Source organism: Oreochromis niloticus, unplaced genomic scaffold, assembly GCF_001858045.2.
Source record: "Oreochromis niloticus isolate F11D_XX unplaced genomic scaffold, O_niloticus_UMD_NMBU tig00007364_pilon, whole genome shotgun sequence".
Taxonomy (NCBI): Eukaryota; Metazoa; Chordata; class Actinopteri; order Cichliformes; family Cichlidae; genus Oreochromis; species Oreochromis niloticus.
The window spans coordinates 267,111-290,252 of NW_020328517.1; the positions used below are offsets into that span (position 1 = coordinate 267,111).

The 23,142-nt window shown below is 40.7% G+C and overlaps 1 protein-coding gene and 1 long non-coding RNA gene across 2 annotated transcripts in view; one reads left to right on the plus strand and one right to left on the minus strand.

The window, feature by feature from the left end:
- The window catches only part of LOC106097395 (protein NLRC3), a 54,309-nt gene extending 44,545 nt beyond the window's left edge, over window positions 1-9,764 (plus strand). Inside the window, exons 11-13 of the long non-coding RNA XR_003218242.1 lie at window positions 6,023-6,062; window positions 6,211-6,658; window positions 8,599-9,764. This is a non-coding gene — a long non-coding RNA (protein NLRC3). The remainder of the gene's footprint in view (window positions 1-6,022; window positions 6,063-6,210; window positions 6,659-8,598) is intronic.
- Window positions 9,765-19,769: 10,005 nt separating this feature from the next.
- LOC109199826 (tripartite motif-containing protein 29-like) lies at window positions 19,770-21,880 on the minus strand (the record flags this gene model as incomplete). Its single annotated transcript, XM_019355161.2, has 2 exons — window positions 19,770-19,827; window positions 21,333-21,880. Coding segments are annotated over 2 exons (606 nt in total), but the record flags the coding sequence as incomplete, so codon positions are not given.
- Between the last annotated feature and the right edge of the window lie 1,262 nt (window positions 21,881-23,142).

Consider the following 23,142-nt stretch of genomic DNA (forward strand, 5'->3'; position numbering starts at 1 on the left):
GTTTAACACACTTAAACCCTGAAGTTGAGGAATGACTCAGGAAGTTCCGTGATGAGGGAGTGACGTTGGTGAAAATGAAAAGTGAATAAAAGTTTAAAGTAGTTTTAAAATAGTGAATTGGAAGTGCTCCTGTGTCGACTGAGCAAAACAAGTGATTACTCTAGGAAGAAAATAAAAGAATTTAATAATGTGGTGAGATTTAAATATGCCTTTCTCTTGCCACGGCAACTTCTTGAGATATGAGTCAGTATGCAAATGAGCTGAAATGAGTGGTGACAAAGAAGCTTCCTGTTTGCTGTGTGACTGAGGCCTCAAATGGAGGAAGCAGAGAATCACTTGGTGAAATATATAATGGTAAAGTAACAGGATAATTAAATAAGGTGGTCAGGTCTGTTCAGAAGTGCAGAGTTGGACAAGAAATGTATAATTTAGTGATGATACATTGTTATAACTAGAGATGGCACGATACCACTTTTTTATGTCCGATACCGATACCGATATCATAAATTTGGATATCTGCCGATACCGATATTAATCCGATATAGTGTGTTTTTTAATCAATAAAACTGTTTTTTTTTAATATCTTGCTGCATTTTGTATAAGTCCATACTCAAGTTTAAATAAACAACAACACTAAAGCTATTCTGTTATACCTGTATGTAAAAAATACACTGCACCCAAAATATTTCATAGCTCAGCAATACTGATCAATCTAATAAACTTAAACCTGCTCCATCCTTTCTATTCTGGTATTTTAAAGAGTACTTAGCAGAAATTATTTAGCAACCTAACTAATAGGGTTGCAAACTCCCAGCAAAAAAAAAACTGAACCACCCCCCACCCTCCACCTCATGATGCTTAATCGACGTAATCAACTTTAATTTGATGCAGTGTGAAAAAAAATGCACAGAAATAAATTATTTTTCAAGAATAATTAAATAGATTCAACATCTTTCTTCTACAGAATTGCAGACTGCACAGATGGTATCTTCCCAAAGGAAAAAGTACTATAGCTTACTAGGGTATATTAGACATTTAACAGTTACTATATACAATAATGGACTTCTATACATTTTACATCAGATTAAAACTTTGGGTGTAAGATTCAGATAATTATTTATTAAAAGCTAGACATTTTAAATGAGAATAAGAAAGAAAAGTATGTCTTTGTGCCCCCCTTTTCCCTGTTCATGCCCTATCGGCCCCCCTGACTAAACTTTGCTAGATCCGCCCCTGCACAGTTACCAGCCGTCAGCTGCGTAGAAAAGGATCCTGGTGTAGAAAGTAATATTAAATAAATTCTAACAACAGCTTATTAAGGTTAAACGTGCTGCTGTTGTTCAGCCGCTGGTTTCCTCTTTCTGGTGCAAAGTGGGCCAAAAACAAAGAAGAGAGACGGACTCGTGACAGAAAAGCCGATCAGCTGATCATTAATAAGTTTCACGAAGTAGCGGTGGGAGAGAGAGAGAAGAGGCAGACTCTCCATATATCGGTGGTTAAGCTTAACGCAGGTACGCTTTACAAACATTCAGAGATGAACTTACACACTTGCTTTACTTCTCTCTGGGATAACTTCCTCGGAGATGAAATGCTGGATTGCTAGCGAGGCTACAAATACACACAGCCGCTCTATCACACGAGCACACTGCTCCGACGTGCTACGGTTATGAGCCGAGTTACGCCGTGTCACAAGTTTTGTGAGGTGCTTTTTTGATATTTAATGGATCGGATTACATTTTTTATTTCTCTCCGATATCCGATCCAGTAATTTACGTCAGTATCGGACCGATACCGATACCTGATATCGGATCGGTCCATCTCTAGTTATAACGGGTTTATATCTTATGCTAAATCTAAGTATGTTAAAGTGCTTAAAGGGGAACATTATTGTGTGCAAACTGTGGCTTTTAACAAGATTTTTTGTGTATTTAGCAGGTGAAGTTATGTCATTTCACCTCGGACTCTCAGGACGCTGTGGAATCTGAGGCCAACCACTCGATATGATGTGGGGAAAATGGACAGAGGGAGCGAGCTGAAGTCTGATTTCAGACTATGTAAGTATTAATTAAACCAAGAGTAGGGCGAAACTTTGGTGGCCCTGAAGTTCTAATCCCAATAACATATCGATAGATTAACAAGCAAAATTTTTCTGTGTTTAAGATTTTTGGGGTTGTTGTTTGAGTGATGGGTGGATTCTGTCAGTTAGGTTTGGCTTGTTTTTGATTTTAATAGAGGGACTTTTATTAAACATGGACATGTCTAGAATTGGGCCCTTTAAAATTGTAACAGTGCACTTAGAGAAAACCTGTCAGGTGATTATGTTTTGTGTTTTGATGAGCTAATCATCAGCTCTCTTTTTTCATGATTTTTTTTTGTAAGCAGGCCTGCAACAATTAATTAACAGCGCTGAAATTTTAAAAAAAATCCTAAATCCTAATCCTAAAAGGATTGCCGCGTGTCAATCCAGACCAAAACTGATAGACAAGTGTTTTTTCTTTTGAGTGACTGCGTGTGAGTGAGTGGGTGACTGGACTGTGACTGGACTGACAACTGGATCAACGTTACCATGAATAAAGGGGAACAAACAATTGACTAAGTTGGGGAGAGAAAGGGGATGCTTTGCTTTGCTTTGCTTTGCTTTGCTTTGCTTTGCTTTGCTTTGCGTTTGCCAGGAGCAGGAGGAGTGGAAGACATCATTTTCGGGATGCTGATTTTGGGTTGCTGGTGTTTGCTTTAAGTAAAGTCTGTGTTATTGACGGGGTTTAGATTAGGGAACTAGAATATATTGTTGGGAAAATGCCAAATGCTAAAGGGGAGAAACTTTTTGATAAATTTCATGTTACCACTAACAAAATAGGCCGCTGTACAAGTGAATTACATTTTATATAGGAAAATAATTACAACCAAAGTAAGATTTATGAGTCACATAGGGGATTGCTAGACTTTTCATATAAAATGCAGTTATAGAATAACAAACAAGGTTTTTTCCTTTAAAGCAGGAGCAAAGTAAGGAAAGCATATCTATTTTGGTTAAGTCTGGTAAAGTATAATTAGAATGTACTGTTACATTAAGAGGAGCAAAATGAAATCAAAATATGCTGTATCAAGAACATGTTATAACACAGGAAATGCGAGTTTTAAAATGAAGTTAGTGTTAACACACAGGTGTTGTTTCTAGGCAGCTTTTAGCTATGATCAAACTTACGCATAAGTAATTGCTTTTATGCTTAAACTTAATTGATTAAAGTGTTTGTTTTCTATTTGATCTTTTAGTAGAATAAGCGGTTCTAATGATTTCCTTGTAATCTGTTGTGAAAGGTGACAGGGTGTAAGAGGTCAATGAATATGCTTGCAGAGAAAGATAACATGTATTGTGACTTGTAGATCAGAGTTAAAGCACTTGCAGAAGGGACAGTTTTGTGTTCAGGATGTTGATAATCAGATAAGAGAGAAGAGAGCGAGCAACAGGAAGCACCTGGAGGGACGTGAAAGCGGCGCTTTAAGTGTGTTAAAGGTGTTAAAATGTTGTTACATTGAAGAACATATATAAATATATATATAAATGAAAGTCAAAAACATAATTAGGTTCATGCTTTTGATTAGAGAGTCCTAAACATGATAGGTTGGACCAAGCTGGAATAATTAAGAGACCAACTGATGAACATAATAAGGTAAGGAGGCGTAGTAGGGAAAGGTGTTTTGTTTCCTTTGCAGGAGGTTTTGGGACCACAGCAACCACAGGGGTGGCCAGACTCCAGGGAGCACCGGATCGAACGGACCCACCAGAGAGGGGCACCCATAAGAAGCACAGAGCACCACAGTCGAATAAGATTTGTTGTTTAGGAAATTAGAAGCTTGTTAAGGTTAAATGTGAGCATAAAAGTAATGAAGAGTAATGAGAGCAACTTTAGTAATAGTTTTCAGGATTTAGGTAAATTGTCCAAGGAATAGTGCTAAGACTGGATTTATGTTACCCGAAGAGGGGGTGTGGTCAAAAATAGAAATTAGAAGTGGGTTTAGAGCTTGATTTATGGGTGTGATTTGTTTCGTTACATTCTAGTTATTATTTTCATATGCAAGTAAATTTAATGGGATAAATTAGGGTTTATGACGTTGTTAGAGTGAATTGTTAAATGTTTGTCATTTTTATTCTTACCATTTGTACTTTAACTGTGTGTTGAAAGGAATTCTTTTGTTCTCCCCTCCCCAGATTCTCGAGGTTCTGGGTGAGGGGCTATAGTGTTTTATTGCAGATACATCCTATCTGGAAGATCTGCTTCTTTTGATGTGGTAAAACTTCCTGCCCTTTGTATGGCTTCACTGTGTTATCTAGGGTGAACCATAGATTGGGTGTGGGGAGGTTACCCTCTTTATGACCTAGGATGTTGTTCCTGCTTTATGGCCCTTTTGGTCAGCAGCTCACACACACACACACACACACACACACACACACACACACACACACACGCACTTACAAAACCACGGGCAGGGTATTCCTTGTTCACATGTGTACCGTTATATGTTAATGACCCTATGCATATTCAAGTAACCACAATAAAAGGAGTGCTATGGGGAACCTGGCTGAGAGTCTGATGGAGGTCAAGTAGGTGGAACGACACTTGGCTCCAGGCAGGCCTCCTCATGCATGAGTACCACAAAGAACTTTGCCTACTTCGTGTCTTGCTTGCTGTGTAATCACATTGCCTTTAACGTTCCAGCGAATAGGTTTAAGCTACAAACCTATCAGACGTCTTTTAGAAAAAGACGAAAAGGGGAAACTGTTGAGTTTAATTTATAATCTTAAATGCTTGTGTGCTGATTATATTGCTTTATAAGAAAGGCCCAACTCTTAGTACAGTTTGTGCCTTTTGCAGGCGGAAAGTGAAACTAAGCAGAGTGTCTGATCGAAACTTAAAGTATGTGTGACGTCTAGATGGAGTATATAAATATAACTAGGCTTCCTGTTTGTGCTTCAGACCTGGGGTTTTGTGTGCGTGTTCAGGTCTCCATATCCGGATATGTAAAATAAAGATCATTTTTAAAGTAAAAGGACCACTTCTGAGCTGTGTCTTCTTTGGCTGTAAAGAATGCAAAGAACTGGGATTTAATACCATCAATGACCAAGAATTGTGTCCTTTAATTCAGGGTTTCCCTGTATTATTGTTTGATATCATTTCTGAATAAATAAATCAAGATGACGAGCCTTTAAATGCACTTATGTTAGTATAAATATACAAAAATAAAAGATAATTTTCCTGTTAGGAGAATAAGAAATAAATATATTCATCACATGCATCAAATCACAACCTCCTCCTGCAAGAGTGCAGCATTGTGATTGGTTGATGCTGTTTCCATCATTTACGTTTGTTTACCTTCAACAAATTTGCTCTACAGAGCATTTAATAATAAGGATTATTAATAAACATCTTTTTCTGCTGCTTTTGGTGGAGTGAAACAATAACTCCTATCTCCAGGGGTCCACAGGTCCACTGGCACCTGGTCCTAACTTCACCCATGTCTGCACCCTCAGACATCCCACTGTGGAGGCATCCTGGCCTGGACCAGTGGCTGCCCTTGTGAGACAGACTTTATGGTCACAAACAGCCCTAATCTGAGAATGAAGGCTCCTTTACATAGAAAGCAGTATGTGGTGTGATGACCGCTGCATTAGCTCAACATATGTGATGCACTGGCTGCTGCACTCGACCTGTACTGGATCAGTTTTTGTACCCAGTCCCAGTCTTTACATGTAATATGCAGCCACTCCCTGACAGCATGAATGTCACAGTGTGTTGAACCTTGACTGTGGCACATGTCAATGCTCCCTGGACATCGTGCTTAATAAAGGAGATTAAATGTGATGTGATTATGAGTTTTGCTCTTTTGAAGTTTAAACATTTATGTGTCAAAATGATGGACTGTTCCTTTATCAGTGTGTAACAGTGTGTGTATGAGAGCCATGTAATGTCCATGTGTGCATGCTGACTGTGCTGCTCTGACCCCTCCTCCTTTCAGGGTGGAGCCTGCTGGAGTCCGATGGTTGAGACCAGGTCTGAGGAAGTGTAAGTGTGTTTTTAATGGGATTCATGAAAACAAAGCAGCACACATTCAACCATCTTCATCATGTCAGGAGTCATCATCAAAGTGTCAATCAATGAACAGATGATGGATCAATAACTGCAGCTGGATTGTGTTTGTTCTCTCCATCAGATTCCTGTCAACTCACAATCGACACAAACACAGTGAACACAAAGCTCCAACTGTCTGACAACAACAGGAAGGTGACACATGTGGAGGAGGTTCAGTCATATCCTGATCATCCAGACAGATTTGATGTTCTTCCTCAGCTGCTGTGTAGAGATGGTCTGACTGGTCGCTGTTACTGGGAGGTCGAGTGGACGAGGAGGGCTTGGATATCAGTGAGTTACAGAGGAATCAAAAGGAAAGGAAGGAGTGATGAGTGTGTGTTTGGTGGAAATGATCAGTCCTGGAGTCTTTTCTGTTCTGATCATTATTCCTCTGTGTGGCACAATAACAGAGAAACACCCATCTCCTCCTACTCTTCCTCCTCCTCCTCCTCCTCTGTCTCTAACAGAGCAGCAGTGTATGTGGACTGTCCTGCTGGCACTCTGTCCTTCTACAGAGTCTCCTCTGACACAGGGGCGGATCTAGAGAAATTTTCTTAGGGTGGCATGAGGGTGGCAAAGAAATCAAATGGGGTGGCAAAATCGAAGCCCTTTTTTTCATACACATATGCAGGTGGTTATATATGGTTAAAATAATCCAAATGCAGTAAGTATACACGTTTTTCATATAAATAAAGTCTATAACTTAATTATTGTCTGTAGCCCACATAATTAAACACTTTAGTTACATAAAACATGTGAGTTTTGATGTTATGTACTGTATAGCCTGTATGATAAATAAATATGTAGCCCAATAAGTATAAAATCCAGAAAGCTACACAACATGGGGCGGTTCATTTACAAACACAAGTCTAACTTAAGTTTCACACTGTTTTTTGTTAGAAAACAATCACATTGTTACAGCTTAAATTACACAAAATGTCAGAAATCTGCACTGTCATGAACAAAAATTTAAACCTAATTTTTCATGATTTGTTGGATTCACTCACTGAGGTCTGAAATACAAGTTTTGACTCCTTTTGAGTTTACGTTTGTATTTCACCCTCAGATTGTTTCATTTTATTTTTCCTCCTTGCCTTGTTTGGTATCTTTTCAGCTCAACTGAATTTAGTTGTTTTTTCACTGACATACTGCATTAGTGTTACTGATCTGAAATCACACAAAGAACTTAAAATCCTGGTAGTATTTTTTACTGTAAAAAAACACAAACATGTTGAGTAAATTTTTATAACTTGAAATGCAAATTTAAATTGTACCTTTTGTAAACATATACAACTATTTATGTAAAAATGCAGCCAATACACCTGCCGTTTTTTTTTTCATTTTGTATAAGAATTTAAAAATATTACTAAAACTAAAGTGAGAGAACAATCAGGTTTCGCAATAAGATGCCCCACAAATGATGTGTGCCAGTAAAAAAAAAGTTTGTCCACCAAAAGACAGAGGAGAGCAGCACAGGGATAAACCTGCAGGCCTGACAACAGCAGGTGTATCACTCCGCTGGTTTTCTACTGACAGTGTTTACAAATGTGCCTTTGTGACATTCATTAGTGCCCTCACTGACACACAAAACAAAACGACTACACAACACAACACACTAAGTATACACTCCACACTAAACGTCACAAATCTCCCACATCTAAAAACTCTCTCTCTCTCTCTCTCACTCGCTCGCTCTGTCTCGCTCCCGTTACCGTCACTCCCAAAACTTTTCCCTTTTCCTAAACCAAATCCCACGTGTTGACTTTTTTTTAAATTGGTCGATTGGTACATTTTTCCACCGACAGGAAAGAGGTGGCTTTTTCCCTTTCTTTACTGTTTTCGTGCTGTCCTTAGAAAACGCTTAAAACCCCCACACACACAAACATGACGACAGTATTTAGAAAAAAGCGTGGCTGATATATATCATCATAACTGTGGATTTACTGGCCTGTAATTAAAATTAAAAAACTTTGAAGTCTGAACTTTCAATACGGGCTGAAATAGAGACTCAGCGTGGCTGCAGCTTGTTGCTGTGTCAGCTTACATCAGTCATGTGATTTGGAGGTGCAGCGTGTCCGTGGACCACAGAGGGTTAATAACACTCACCTTCCTTCCATTTCCAGAGTGTAACATCCAACCACCTGTGCAAAATCAGAAATTCCCATGGTGTTGTTCAAAATGTGCTCTGGCACAATCATAAACATCGCTTGCTACTGAAAACAAGAAAAAGCCGTCCTGCTATGGGCTGAACCATTTGTTACTGGTGGAGGGGGGGGGGGACGGACACTATGCAATATATTCAGTTTTAGCATTTATATTCACTGTTGACTGTAACTACGCTCAAACTGTTAATGCTATCTTATTTTAATAAACAACACTGTCATATGCAAAACTGGGGTGGCAAGGGATCATTTTAGGGTGGCGCTTGCCACCCCATGCCACCCTTCTAGACCCGCCCCTGCTCTGACACTCTGATCCACCTCCACACCTTCAACACCACATTCACTGAACCTCTTTATCCTGGATTTGGGTTCTGCATTCAGTGTTCCTTTACATTTTGGCAAAGAAGTATGTATCAGCAGTTAAAGGACATATTAAAAAGTAGAGAGGCAATTTTGATGTCAGTGACTCTGTGTAGTTAGTCTTACCTGTTAGAGAAACAGGTCAGTCTGTACATGTCTGTGTCTTTCACTCTGAAACACATGATGAGATTCATGGATTCAGTCAGTTGATGTTTTAAACTAAATGATTCACAAATTATTATTCAACACAAGTTTGGTGAGCAGCAGGGCTCATCCTGATTTTTGTTTTTGTGCATTATAATGATGAAATAACTTTGTCATGTCTGTGGTGGCCTTTGGAGAATTAAACCATCCTTTAGAAACTAGATATAAATGTCATATTTTCCAACATTGATATTTTTCTGTGTTTCAGACGACAATAAAAAGATAAAGAACAGTCTGTAAATCATAAGTTATCAATTCAAATGATTATTAAAGCCACAAGAGAAGCTTCCTGTTATTTGTACCACTCACCTGGTCATGTGATCCAGCTGTGCAGCCAATCATAACTGACATCACTTTCTACTTTGATATTTCCATGGTGAATGGACTGATTCTTGTTTAACACGTTCATACTCTGATGGATGCATCGGAGAGGGTTAGTGTCTTGCTCAAGGATACTTTGTGTGCCAGCTGGAGCAGTCAGGGATTGAACCACCAACCTTCTGATCATTAGATGCCTTGCTCTATCTCCTGAGCTACAGCATCATCAAAGCTCTTTCTTAAATCCTCTCTGAGAGGAGCTCAAACACGAGGAAGAGATGAAAGTGAGGGAAGAGAGTGGACTCATTAGTAAAATGAAAAACAGCCAGCGTTGATGTTTAAGACAAGTGAGGTAACAGAAATACTATATATGGCAGTGGTCACCATGGCAACATCAGTGTCGGTTGCTACGTATTGTATTGATCCTGATCTGTGAGCCTCATATCAGGATATGCTGTTGTTTGTATTTGTTTTCATTGTTACCATTTTTGTGTCTTTTTTTAACAAACTCCTTTTATCTTGCCATCGTTTGTCAGAGAGTCAAACTAAATTTGGTTCATCTTTCTACAATAAAAACATATCTTCATCTTAATTATTGTATGTGCAGAGTTGTAGTTACTCACAGTGACCACTGGAGGCATGTGATCCTGATAGTTTCCCTGGAAGCGTCCAGTTCATCCACATTAATGAAGCTGTTGGTGATTAACGCTCATCTGTACAACTTTAACAACAATATTAAACATTTAATCGCTCTACAAACAGTTTGATGTATAAACTGTGTCTTAAAGGATCAAAGTAAATGTCACATTGAAAGCAGATTTCACTGTAATGTCCTCTGTTTGAAATATTCCAAATATAATCTGGCTTGGTAATGATTTACTCATATATTGTCCACGCAGACTAAAGCAGCAGGAGATGAGATGGAAAACAATTAGAAGAATCTTTTCTCTTTAATGTCACAGATTCCTGTTCCTCTTTGTATGTAACATAACAACATACATGATACAGCTGCAGCAGCTGAGGCGAGGAGAGAGGCAGCAACAAGAAAACTGGAAGAAGGAGACCAACAACACCACCTGTGGAAATCTTTCCCCAATCAAGCGTCATCATATCAGCATTTCATCAAAAGCACACATGCTCCGACCTGACAATGCAGAGGTGTGGCAAAATCATTGAAATCATTTATGAAACAAATGAGTGCATCAAAAATAAGAGTGGAGCTGCAATGAAAGAGAAGTGAACTTTCTTCAGTTAACACAAAGTTTTCCCTGACAGGTGACATTTAATGAAAGTGACTTTATTGTTGTGTTTGTGGATATATGACTGACCTTAATTATGGTAAATGGTAAATGGCCTGTATTTGTATAGCGCTTTTACTAGTCCCTAAGGACCCCAAAGCACTTTACACATCCAGTCATTCACACATTGGTGATGGCAGCTACATTGTAGCCACAGCCACCCTGGGGCGCACTGACAGAGGCAAGGCTGCCGGACACTGGCGCCACCAGTAGGCAACGGGTGAAGTGTCTTGCCCAAAGACACAACGACCAAGACTGTCCAAGCCGGGGCTCGAACCAGCAAACTCCCAACTCTTGATCACGATCGCCCACGATTTTATTATCCATAAAATCATCACATTCTCTGTAAGATTAAGGTCGACTATTGTACAGTGTATATTTTAAAGTAAAGGCTTTAAAACCAAGTTAACGCTGAAAGTACAAACGTCACTAATGTCACATAACTTTGCCGACATGTGGCCAACAGTAATGTTTTAATGTTCTTCATTATTAAACATTTGCACATAAATAAGTGACATCATATTCAGTACTTACTTTAAAAGTTTACTCTTCCGCCGCCTCTCTTCCGCCGTTTTTTTCGGCAAAATTATCCACACCCACCTCCGCGCTATGAAGTCTGGGATATGTTGGGCCACGAAGTCTACACCGCCACATCCTTAAAATTCAGGGAAATGAAGGACGCATTTGAGGGCCGCATTTCGAGCAGCCTTTGAATTGGGACAGCCTTTGTCGCGTCGCTGTGACGTAATCGGCCTTAAAATGCGGCCTTTAAGGCTGCAGACCCTGAATTGGGATACAGCCACTATGTGTTAATAGACCTCTCTGCACCGAATCATACTTGTTATTAATCTCTGTCTCTCTTCCACAGCATGTCTTTGTCCTGTTTTCCTTCTCTCACCCCAACCAATCACAGCAGATGGCCCCGCCCCTCCCTGAGCCTGGTTCTGCCGGAGGTTTTTTTCCTTCCCACTGTGACCAAAGTGCTTGCTCATAGGGCTTTGGAGCGTGATGTCACGGGGGTGGGCGTGGAAAGGATTTTGGCCCGATCCGCCATTTTGGGGGTCTAAAGCTCTTGAAACAAAGCGCAAGGGAAAAGGGAGCGAAGGCTGTGTGGTCGGCTGCAATGTTCGATCGCACGACCGGCAAGAGAATAAGCTTGAAAATGGTTTATCTTTTCATTCTTTCCCAACCTGGAAGCAACATGAGGCAGCTCGTGTATCGATGTTACCAAACGAAGGCGTCGAGCCTGGATAGCAGCTGTGAGACGAGCTGATATCCAGCTCTCTTCCATCTCCAAATATCTGTTGGTGCTCCAGACGGTTTCATTCCGGTAAGTTCTAAATATGTTCATATCACTCTTTATAGCCTATTAGTTTTGTTTTCGATGCGCTCTGAGGTCATAGCAAATTAGAACAAACATCCTACTGAGTGATTTTGCAGAACTACCTTCTATTTATAGAGTTGCTAATTATTTGGCATTATTGCAGCAAACCAGCCAATGAAATGGATGAAACACATCGTGACTGGGTTCCAGCGCTACATAAGGGACCTGCTTCAAACATACCACCATGCCAATCAGATTACTTCTTCCATGTGAGGGAGAAGAGGTGACCCTTCAGGATAAGATGGTGAAGGTTTGCTGCGTTTGTTGAACAGTGTGGTAGTAAAACCAGGGAAAATGAAACTTGCTCCTGTTAAATATTCTTAAGTCTTATGCTGTTAAAATAGTGGGGGTTTTTTTCAAAAGATACAGTAAATAATGTTAGTAGTGGGTGATATCATGTAAACACTGTCATGATTTTGAGTAAACATTTTGTCATTTGTAAACTATAAATGACATGGATTCTACATTGTAACTGATGTGATTTTCTATAAAGTGTTTTTAATTAAAAAAAGAGGCAAAACTTAGTTTGTTTCTTTATTCAACTTTTGGACAGTGGTACTCAGTCAGTACATATTCAGTAAATGCAAATTATTTACATGGCAGTGCACTACAGGCATAAATCTGGACCCCTAGATACAACATTATGGCATTATAGCAGTGACAACTCCTCCACAGTAGCAGGTGGGATTTTTCTTTTTTGAGGACGGCTCCTTTTACCTTTCACTACGGATGGTCTGTTTATGTTTTGATCAAGAGCCTTTTTTGGGCAGCTGAAGAGGAGAAGTCTATCTTATGGCCAACCTCTGGCTGTATCTTGGTCATATTACCAGGCAAAACCCAGTATGCAGGTTCATCTGTAACAGTCCTTGTGCCACAGATCCGCACTGTTGCTTCTACATTAAACAGAAGAGCAGTGACATGGGTGCAGGTCTCCACGACTCCGGCCATACAGGTGCAGTGGGCGGCTTCAACCTTCCCTGTGATGCTCACAGTGACCCATGGCTGCAATGCTGGTTCATTCAGTCTTTGAGAGTGCAGCACCTGAAACACACACAAAGTTCATTTAATGACAAGAACTATGAGCCAAGGCCGACATAAATGTGTTTTATCTACTTTATCATAAATGTAACAAAGTGTTTAAAAAGTTAGCACATACATGTTATTTTTCATTTCTTTATGTGTCCATCTATAAAACGCTGCATTTTATAGGGTAAATCTGCCTGTTTTCTGTCAGAAACCTGCCTGCAGAAAATGAACCTAAAGTATGTAATGTAAGGATGTAATCACTTTAGAGATGGAGAAAGCATAAAGTGACAATTATGAATCACTTAATATGATAAGGAGATTCTGCAGGTCATTAATCAATGTATAAAACTAAAATAAAATGTATTTTTAGTGACACAGGATACAAATATTGAAGCAAGATCTATAATTAGAATTATTTATAATAAATATGAATAAATTATTGCAATTTCTTTAACCATAAAGAATAACTAAATCCTTCAGGACAATGTCACATCAGTGCACTGAACTCACTATTTTATCCACCTAACAGCCTCCACATGTTCTCACTGTAATTTCCCCTCATGAATAAATTAATGCTGCACTAATCTGAATGTTTGCAGGGAAATCAAACACATTTCACTCGCAGTAGTCGAGCTGACTTACCTTTGTTTGGATGATGACTTGTACGCGCTGACTCCACAGACAAGGTAAGAAAATATGTCAGGCTACGTCAGTAGCGGTTGGTCTTCAGGGTTTCTACTCCACGGCCGTGTTTCATACGGGTCCACATTTCCAATGCACGCTATTTTCTGCAAGTACCGCCGCTTCGCCTCTGGACGCAATCGGTCTCTATACAGTCCATTCTCTTTTGAGCTGCTTTTAAGCATCTTTCTTGTCGTCGTTCCAACACAGTGTGTTTGTTTTGATTTATGGACCCGGAAGATGGCGCCGCGCTCCCACAATACATTGCGGCGTGACGTCAACTGGAAAGCCCTATAATAACTGATCCTAGAGCAAACACTCCAAAACAAGATGCCCATACAGCACTCTCTGTGGCAACTGGAGCAAATCCTCAAAGGACGAGCAACAAACTTTCTTGTAGTCGTTCGTAGACCCCGAAAATGGTGCCACGCTCCCACAATGCATTGCAGCGTGACGTCAAGTTGACGTCATATGATTGTTGGGTTTTTCTCTGTATCTACTGTACAATATAAAGATTTGACGCTATATAAATAAAACTGAATTGAATTGAATTGAATGTTTGATTAAAAATATATTAAATATCGATCGTGATGTACAGCGGGTAAAATAAGTATTGAACATATCACCAATTTAAATATATTTGTAAATGTGCTATTGACATGAAATTATCACTAGATGGTGATAACACTGTCCAATCATCAAATGCAAAGAAATCAAATGTTACGTAAAGCAGTTTCACCCCGGTTCTTTTTATTCCTCGGGCATTCAGAGACGGCACCGGACTCAGTAGTCATTTTACAAAAACCTTTATTCATCTTCAGTTACGCATGCATCTTCTAGAAGAGGAGATGTGCAAGGCCGGTGTCCCTCTGCAGATCTTCCCTTCTTTGTTTGTTACAACCACTCTTATAGAAGCGACCCCATCGTAAAACCCTGAAGTTAAATTCATTAACTTCAGGATGTTTAAGTTAATGAATAATTATGTTGAAAACTGAGATTACAATATCAATCAAGATAATTATAATTATGTTTTTTGCTGTAATTAAACAGTCGTTCGGGAATGTGGCAACCACAGAACTTTAGAGGCCTTTTGTTCAATTATGTGTGGACTGTTTCTTTAGTCTCAGACACAAATTGTTCTCACTGTCTATGAGACTGATGTAATGTCCATGTGTGCTGAAAGAGACTGTGCTGCTCTGACCCCTCCTCCTTTCAGGGTGGAGCCTGCTGGAGTCCGATGGTTGGGACCAGGTCCATACTTCAAAATGAGGAGGACATGCTACAACAAAACAGACTGGGTGAATGTGAGACTTCGAGGAGGAGTACTGACACATCCATTTCAACGGGCTGGTTCTAGCTGCGGAGTAATGGTCATCATGGTATGGTACCGCATTAACGCAATAATATTGTTCTGTAAAATTAGATAAGAAGCTGGGATGGGGGGTGGGGGGAGGTAAAATAATCTTAAAAGGTTAAATTGTGTAAACAGGAAGTGTAACATTTGCAGATGTTTTCAATGAAATGTTATTTTTTGTTTTCATTTCAGATGGCCAAAGCAGTAATGGAAGCATTCCCAAATAAACCAGAAATGACATTTTTGAGGACAAAAAAAGAGATGGCCCAGGCACGAAGGACATTTGCACAGACAATACTTGAGGCCTCCGGTGTGTAATATCTTCTTCAAATGGACATATTTGTTTGTGTCAAACTGATGAACACTAACATATGTATATATTTATGTTTTAGTATTTGACAGTGACACCAACTGTGCCATGTGTGCAACGGAGAAACCACCCAATCCAGGACCCTCCATCACTGACTGGGTATAGTGTTTTTAAAAAATAGTTTTATGTTATCTACAACAAAGTATTTGACTCTGTGTCTTTAAGGATTGTAATTTATTAAAACATAGAATTATTTACTTCATGTGTTTATGAAAGTTCATATATTTTTTTGTTTACAGATCCAGTGTGATAACTGCAACTGCTGGTTCCATTCTGAATGCCTGGACATGACAAATGAACAGCTCAGCAGCGCTCAGAAGACAGAGTGGAAGTGTGTGCTTTGTGTAACCTAATTCCACATGCAGTGAAAGCTACTAGAATAATCTGCTTATAGTTATTATTGGTGTTTTGAGGAACACACGTGTAAAACACAATGTGTATAACATTCTTGCTTTGTGCACGTACTTTAAGTATTTCCCTTTTGATTTTTTGGGGGTTGATTTGTGTGATGACAGATAATGAATAACAATATATCAAAACTGTGTAGTAGTAATATGAGAAATCAGTAATCTGAGAAATGTAATTTCTCACCCCAACCAGTCGTGGCAGATGGCCCCGCCCCTCCCTGAGCCTGGTTCTGCCGGAGGTTTCTTCCTGTTAAAAGGGAGTTTTTCCTTCCCACTGTCGCCAAAGTGCTTGCTCATAGGGGGTCATATGATTGTTGGGTTTTTCTCTGTATGTGTTATTGTAAGGTTTAACTTATTATGTAAAGTGCCTTAAGGTGACTACTGTTGTGATTAAGCGCTGAATAAATAATGTCTAAAACTAAAGTTGCTACTTGAAGTGGTGTGTGAAAATATTTTCATAATAATGACGTTTTGAAAATGTAAATTTTGTGTGGAAATATATTTCTTGTAGTTAAGCAAATACTTGAATGAACTCATTTTGTTCAGTAATGGATTAGGATTTAATTTGATCAGAAAACAGTACAGTAATTTGGGTAACGTTTACTATCAATTTTCTGGAAAACCGTACAGTAAATCTGGCTGTGGATGACAGGGTGAAGAGTGGGGGTCACCCAGAGTCAGAATCCAGTGAAATATCTGCGTCACCTCTTACAGTTTATATGTAATCTGAGGTCAAAGATGAAGATATTAACAGTACAGTACTGTATATTGGGTAAATTTTATTGTTAATTTTCTCTGAATCGTACAGTAATTTGGGCTTTGGATCATGGGGTGAAAAGTGGAGATGAACCAAAACTGGGAGTGGATTGTGAAGTAAAATAGTGTCAGGACACAAAAGACTGCGTTTCTAAGCCGCTCTTCATCCGTACCGTAATATGCGTAAGAGTAGTGCAACCACATTTTAGGTGCGGCTGGCGGTGCGGCTAGCTTGACCGTGACTTCGTAAGTGAGGGCTCACTTGACCGCAGTTAAATCACGGACAAACTATCCCACAGTTGTTTATGTTTTTAAACCCATTTTGCACAGAGAGGCATTGTTTGAAAAATGTATTGATAGCAATGTTGAATATTATTACACAGGAAAAAAACAACTACATGTAAAATAATCACACTGTGACGCCTCTGCCTTTCTAAATGGAGGGACAGTAACTGTGTGTGTGTATGCAAGCGTGTAAAACCTGAAGATAGATTAACAGTATTTTGTCTCTATCTGCTATTCTGCAATTCGTCTCATGTAAACAATAAACAGCGTGACGTGAAAAAGGCACATTTAACGTTGCGTGACGAACTCTGTATTCCTCGTCCACACGTAAAAAAAAAAAGGAGTTTTAAAAAATCTCCGTTTTCGGTGATTCGAAACGCCGTTTCCGTGTGGACGAAACAGCTGCGTTTTCAAAAATACCCGTGTAGGTGCGGACGCAGCGTAAAAGAGTTAGTAGTTTATTTTCTTACTACCTGCAGATTACTTGTATTTGCTTAATTGTTTACTAAATGTTTGAGGTGTGAAATAAACCACAATGGAGCAAAATATGAGTGTGTGTGGTTGGAGGATGTGTCAGTGCGTGTGTGCGTGCGCGAGAGAGGGGGGCGCGAACATTTTTCTTGTAAAACAAAGGGGGGCCTAGCGAAAAAAGTTTGGGAACCACTGTGCTAAAGGATGCTGGATACAGAGGTGCCATGTGACAGAGAGAGAATGGAGGCCAGGAGGGGAGGGAGGTGGTGAGCGTCCAGGCATGAGCTCTGGAGAAACCAGGTAAAGAGACTGGTGAACTGGAAACAAGGGAAAAACAGGGTTAATGCAGAAGAGCTAAGAAAACAAGAAACAGTGGCTTCATTACCACTTGATAGAGTGCATACCACAACATCCCAGATTATCACACAGTTTCATAAATGTCTGCAGTGCTGTAGCAACACATGCAAAAACTCTGTTCTTTACCACAATGATGTGCTGAGCTGTTGTACTCGGGGCGGTCCCACACAGTCCTGGCCTGGCAGACTCCCACTGCAGCCTTCAGGAGACCCCTCTGTATGGCTGGGCATGCTCATTCAAGTCTGAGAGACAAACATATTCATGTGCTGTATATGAGATCTGGCAGCCAAGAGAAAAGTGTTGATCATCTGTTTTCACACATGTAAACAAACAGGTATCTGCATTCATAAAATAACCAAATGGTGGAATGAAGTCAGATTTTTCACCAAATGAATAGATTTGAATATATGAAATGCACAGAGGCCCAGTAAAAGAAAAGGAAGCATTTTTTGTTGTTAAGTTATGAAGTTATTGTTCAAACACAGAGCTGAAAATGATCAGAATATTTTCACTTTATGTTCAGATTGTCACGGCCCGTGGCTCGGCATCCTGGGAGCTGTGGGAGGCTGCGGTGGCCACACCCTCGGGCTGGGCCGCCTCCAAACCACCTGCGTCTCATCTAAGGCAATCACCGGAGGACTACTTCAGCCAGCTCGGGCGGCTTCTTCTCCTCGCCAGTCCGTAAGTCTCCTTCCAGTGTGACCAGCATTCAGCGTGGAAGCCGGTGGCCTGCCTGTCCTCCTGCCTGCCTGACTGACTGCCTCCCTAAGGATTCTCTCCCGGGCATCACTCCCCTCCTACCTCCACAGTCCTGCTCTACCTGTAAGCCTCGGCAACTTATGAAGTCTAGCTTTTCATTTTTGGCAACCTGCGTGCTGTGAACTGTGTCTCCCCTTTCTGTTGCAGTTTCCCCACGGTCCCGATTACGGCGCTCCTGGGCTCCACGCTCCTCGTTTCCCCCCGTGGCATGAGCCTTAGTTTTTCGTTTCCAAGCTTTGTTAAAAGATTCCTCAGTTAAATAAACACTTGTACATAGTTCTGAGCTGCGGTGTGCTGAGTCTGCTTTGGGGTCCTGCTACCTGAACGCTCCGTGTTTTGTGACGCAGATGTTGAGAAACTCAGATGAGCGACTGGTTGTCATAGCGATGGTTGAGAACCTCTGACCCCTCCTGAGTTCATGCTGTGACTGTTACACTCTGGTTTCCTTTCTTGCATTCATGCAGGCTGCAGGATACAGACGGAGTTATTTGTCAACATTTCAAATGTGTCACGATTTGAAGTGATGAAAATGTAGAAACTGCAAAGCTGAACGCTCTCACTCTGTGACAGCTGTGACAGGATCCAACGTAGAGGTGGAAAACAAATGAGAGAACTTTTTTTTTTAAACTTCATAAAAAAAGAAGAAAAAAAACTTAAAACCTGAGTTTGTGTCCAAATTGGGGTCAGCCTTCATCTGACTTTTATCAGAAAGCACTTGCTTCCATGTTGCCTCAGTCTGCATGTCCTCCTTCACCACAGTCATGCACTTTGTCTTTGGTCTCCTCTGTGTTCAGCATCATTTGTCTGACATCTCTCTCTGTGTGTCCAAACCATCTCTAGAGAGGATGATCATTTCTGACCCCGTCAAAAATCCCAGTATAAATTGTAGCATTAAGCACCACAGTCAGAGCAATTTGAGGATTTTTTTTCTGCATTTGGAGCCTATTTATTTACAGAGATAATGAGCTGAAGAGAAACTTTACATTCTTCATGAGACACTAAAACTTCTGAAGCCTTTTCAGGCAAAGCATGAATAAAAAAGCATTTGTCCTCCACTTCTACCCAAACAATCTCCTCTGCTCTGCTTCTGTTTGTCCATCTGTGCAACCGATGTTTAAAAAAACATGTTGGACAGACTGGATAAGGCACATTTAGAGAACACATTTAAAACAAGACAACAAAATAGTTTTTCATGTTACTAAGATTAAGAACTGTATTTTATGTATGAGAGAAGAAGAAAATGTGTAAACATGAAAAAACAAACAAACAACAAAACAGTTTTCCTCTTTGAAGCCAAGTTTCTAAAGAAGCTTTGGAGGAACCATTTGAACCAGTTTGGTCCATTATTAAAACGGACGTTTATTTGCCAGTCATTCAACATCACCACTTGTGTATAACTCTGCTGATTTTATTCCCTTTGTGTCCAGGCTGAGATTCCAGGCGTCTCCCTCAGCTCATTTCCTCCAAATCAGAAGCATCAGATTTGTGGAGCGTGGAGACGCTCTGCCTGCCAGACACAGCTCAGGGCAAAGAAACATGTCTCTCCTCCACAATATACAGGCCTGTATCATTTACTGTCTGTATTTTAATGTAGAAATGATCAAGTGTGATCAAACTTTTCAAATGAAAAATAATATTTAATGTCAAACATTAACTATTTATTTTTTGTTACATTTTAAAAGTTCAAACCTCAAAGACATTAAGTTTAAGGTCATATATGATCAAGAAAATCAACAATCTTCACGTTTCAGAAACTGGAACCAGCTTTAAATGTGACTAAAATAACAATAAAACAATCAATTCTCTGATCATTGACTAACTGATGAATCACTGCATTTGACAACCCGCTACAGCAACTCCAGAATAAAAGCACTAACCAGACCGATGGAAGGTTTCACACATGCTGAATATGAAGAGTAGTAGAATTTAAACTCACATGATTATCAGCCATAAGAACAAATGCAGATTTATGTTGATGTAAGGTTTATAAATGTAAGTACAGTTTGAATCAGTGCAATATTATTTCCACACATCAATGGACCTCTGAGTACATATAATGATCAGGGATCAACATGAACCTGTCTTGTCTATTTGACTTTAATCAACTCTGCAGTGACTCCATCAAACCAAAGACAAAGTCCAGCATAGAGCGGCTGAGTGAAGGTGGTCTGGACTCTGTGGAGGAGAGTCGTGGTTTCAGAGACGCTGTAGAAAGACAGAATACCTGCTCTGTGATCCAGGTACACTCCTACTCTGGAGGACCGAGGACCTGAGAGGTCAGTTCGGACATTGTTGTGAATGAATTTGTAACTGTTTGTGTCACAGCGTAATGCCCAAGATTTGTCATTGTTTCCAAATAAAGAGTCCCTCCCTGCTCTGCTGATATTCTTGTATGCGACTGCTACACGAACTGCTCCACCTCTCCACTCCACCTCCCAGTAACAACGTCCAGTCAGACTCTCTCTACTCAGGACCTGAGAACAGTCAGTTTATCTGTCTGGATGATCAGAATAAGACTGTAGTTGTTTCATAAATGTTACTTTTCTGTTCCCCTCTGATAATAACAAACGTCTGTTTGCTGTGTTTGGATCCAGTGTGATGTCACATGAACATTTTAAGAATCCAGCTCTGGTCTTTGGCTCTGCTGGTGACAGTAAAACGTCCTCTTCAGTGACTGTCAGTGAGATGTTTGTCCGTTCCTCTCTCAGAATGTCCTGTAGTTTATCTCTGGTCTCTGACACAGCTGCTGTCACATCCTCAAAGTAGCTCAGAGGACGGATATTGATGCTGGATGAGTGTGTCGACTCACCGAGTGCTGACAGTGAGGGGTAGTTGTGTAGAAACTGGTTGTGATCCTCTGTGTGTGAGAGCTGCTCCAGCTCGCCGTCTTTCCTCTTCAGCTCAGCGATCTCCTGCTCCAGCTTCTCCTGAAGCTCTTTGACTCGACTCACTTCAGTTTCCTGCTGGGATCTGACCTGCTGCTTCACATCAGAGCTTCTTTTCTGGATGAGACGGATCAGCTCAGTGAAGATCTTCTCACTGTGCTCCACTGCTTTATCAGCAGAGCCATTGATGGCCTCCACCTCCTGCTGAAGCAGCTTCACATCTTTCTCTCGCTCCTGGATTCTCTGCTGGATGTTGAGTCGTCTCACCTCGAGCTCCTTCTGCTTCTCAGTCCTTTCTGCTGCAGCTGAGACTGTTTCATGGCCTTTATGTTCATCCATTGTGCAGAGATAACAGATACTCTGCTGATCAGTACGACAGAAAATCTTCATCACCTCATCGTGACGAGAGCAGATGTTGTCCTGGAGCTTCTTGGAGGGGGCCACCAGCTTGTGTTTCTTAAGCTGAACTACATCATAGTGAGGTTGGAGGTGTTTCTCACAGTAAGAGACCAGACAGAATAAACAGGACTTGATGGCTCTCAGCTTCCTCCCAGTGCAGACATCACAGGCCACATCTTCAGGTCCAGCATAGCAGTGATCAGCTGCAGCAGCTTGGAGTCCAGTCTTCTTCAGCTGCTCCACTAAAGCTGCTAACATGGTGTTTTTCTCCAGGACAGGCCTCGCTGTGAAAGTCTTCCTGCACTGAGGGCAGCTGTGGATTCCCTTCCTGTCCTCTTCATCCCAGAAACTTTTAATACAGTTCATGCAGTAGCTGTGTCCACAGGCTGTAGCCACTGGATCCTTCAGTAGATCCAAACAGATGGAACAAGAGAAGGTTTCTCGGTCCAGCTGAACTCCTTTCTGTGCCATTTCTCCTCTCAGTGTCAGTGACTGTGCGAGTTTCTCTTCCTTAAAACTGAAACTAGTCTGAGCTCTGATCTTAACAACATGTGTTTCTGCAGTGAGTGGAGCCTGTCAGCTCTTACACGTCACCACATGTTGGTTACACCCATCTTCAATGTGCAGATCTGAAGGGGAGGGAACGAGGAAACACGTGGACAGAGAGGAGGTGCTGTGTTTAGGAGCAGGAAGAAGAGGCTGTGCTTCACTCCAGGAAGAGGAGCAGTTTGAGAGCGACACCGTGTGTTTAACCCTTTTATTTACTGCTCACATCAACTTTTAAGCTTGTTAACACTTTCTTCTATATAAATAAACTTCACTTTAGAAATGTCAGAGTTCTCACTGCAGTTAACAAACAGTGCTTCAGTTTTAGTCAGTGCAGGAGGATGATGATCCTCTGACTCCTTCTTTAAAAGCATTTTTCTGTTATTACGGTCGAGTTGATCACACAAAATCATCCTGAGCAGGGACGTGGCTAAATACAGGTATGTGAGAACCAGTCAATATTAAGGTCTCCAGTGACTGACTGCAGCATTGTGCATGTGGCCTGGAGATACTGGATATTAGGACTTGGTGGTCTGTAACAGCAGCCCACCAGTACAGGTTTCACCGGAGGAAGCTGGACCTGTAACCACAGCACTTCCAGTTGGATCAACAGCCACTGCAAGAATCAGCATCTGCACATTTATCATCATGAGCAGCAGGGGGCGCTGTTACACACAGAGGCAGGTTCTCTCCCAAATGTGTCCAGAACAAGAGCTGAGCAGCTTTTTCTGAGTCAAAGTATTTCTAACAAAACACAGCAGATGACAGAGCCTGTGTGAGCTCAGCTATCAGAATCAAACAGTGAAGCTGACCTGTGTATGTCAGCAGGTCAGACAGCCAATGAGGGGAAACCTACAAACCAGTCATGAACTTTTCATAAACCACATTTAATCCAAATCTATGATACGTCCATAAGTCTGCACAGTCTGAAACCTCCTCACATTTCAGCCCTCATTTCTCATCATATTGTAATCTACAGTTATTTATGGTTC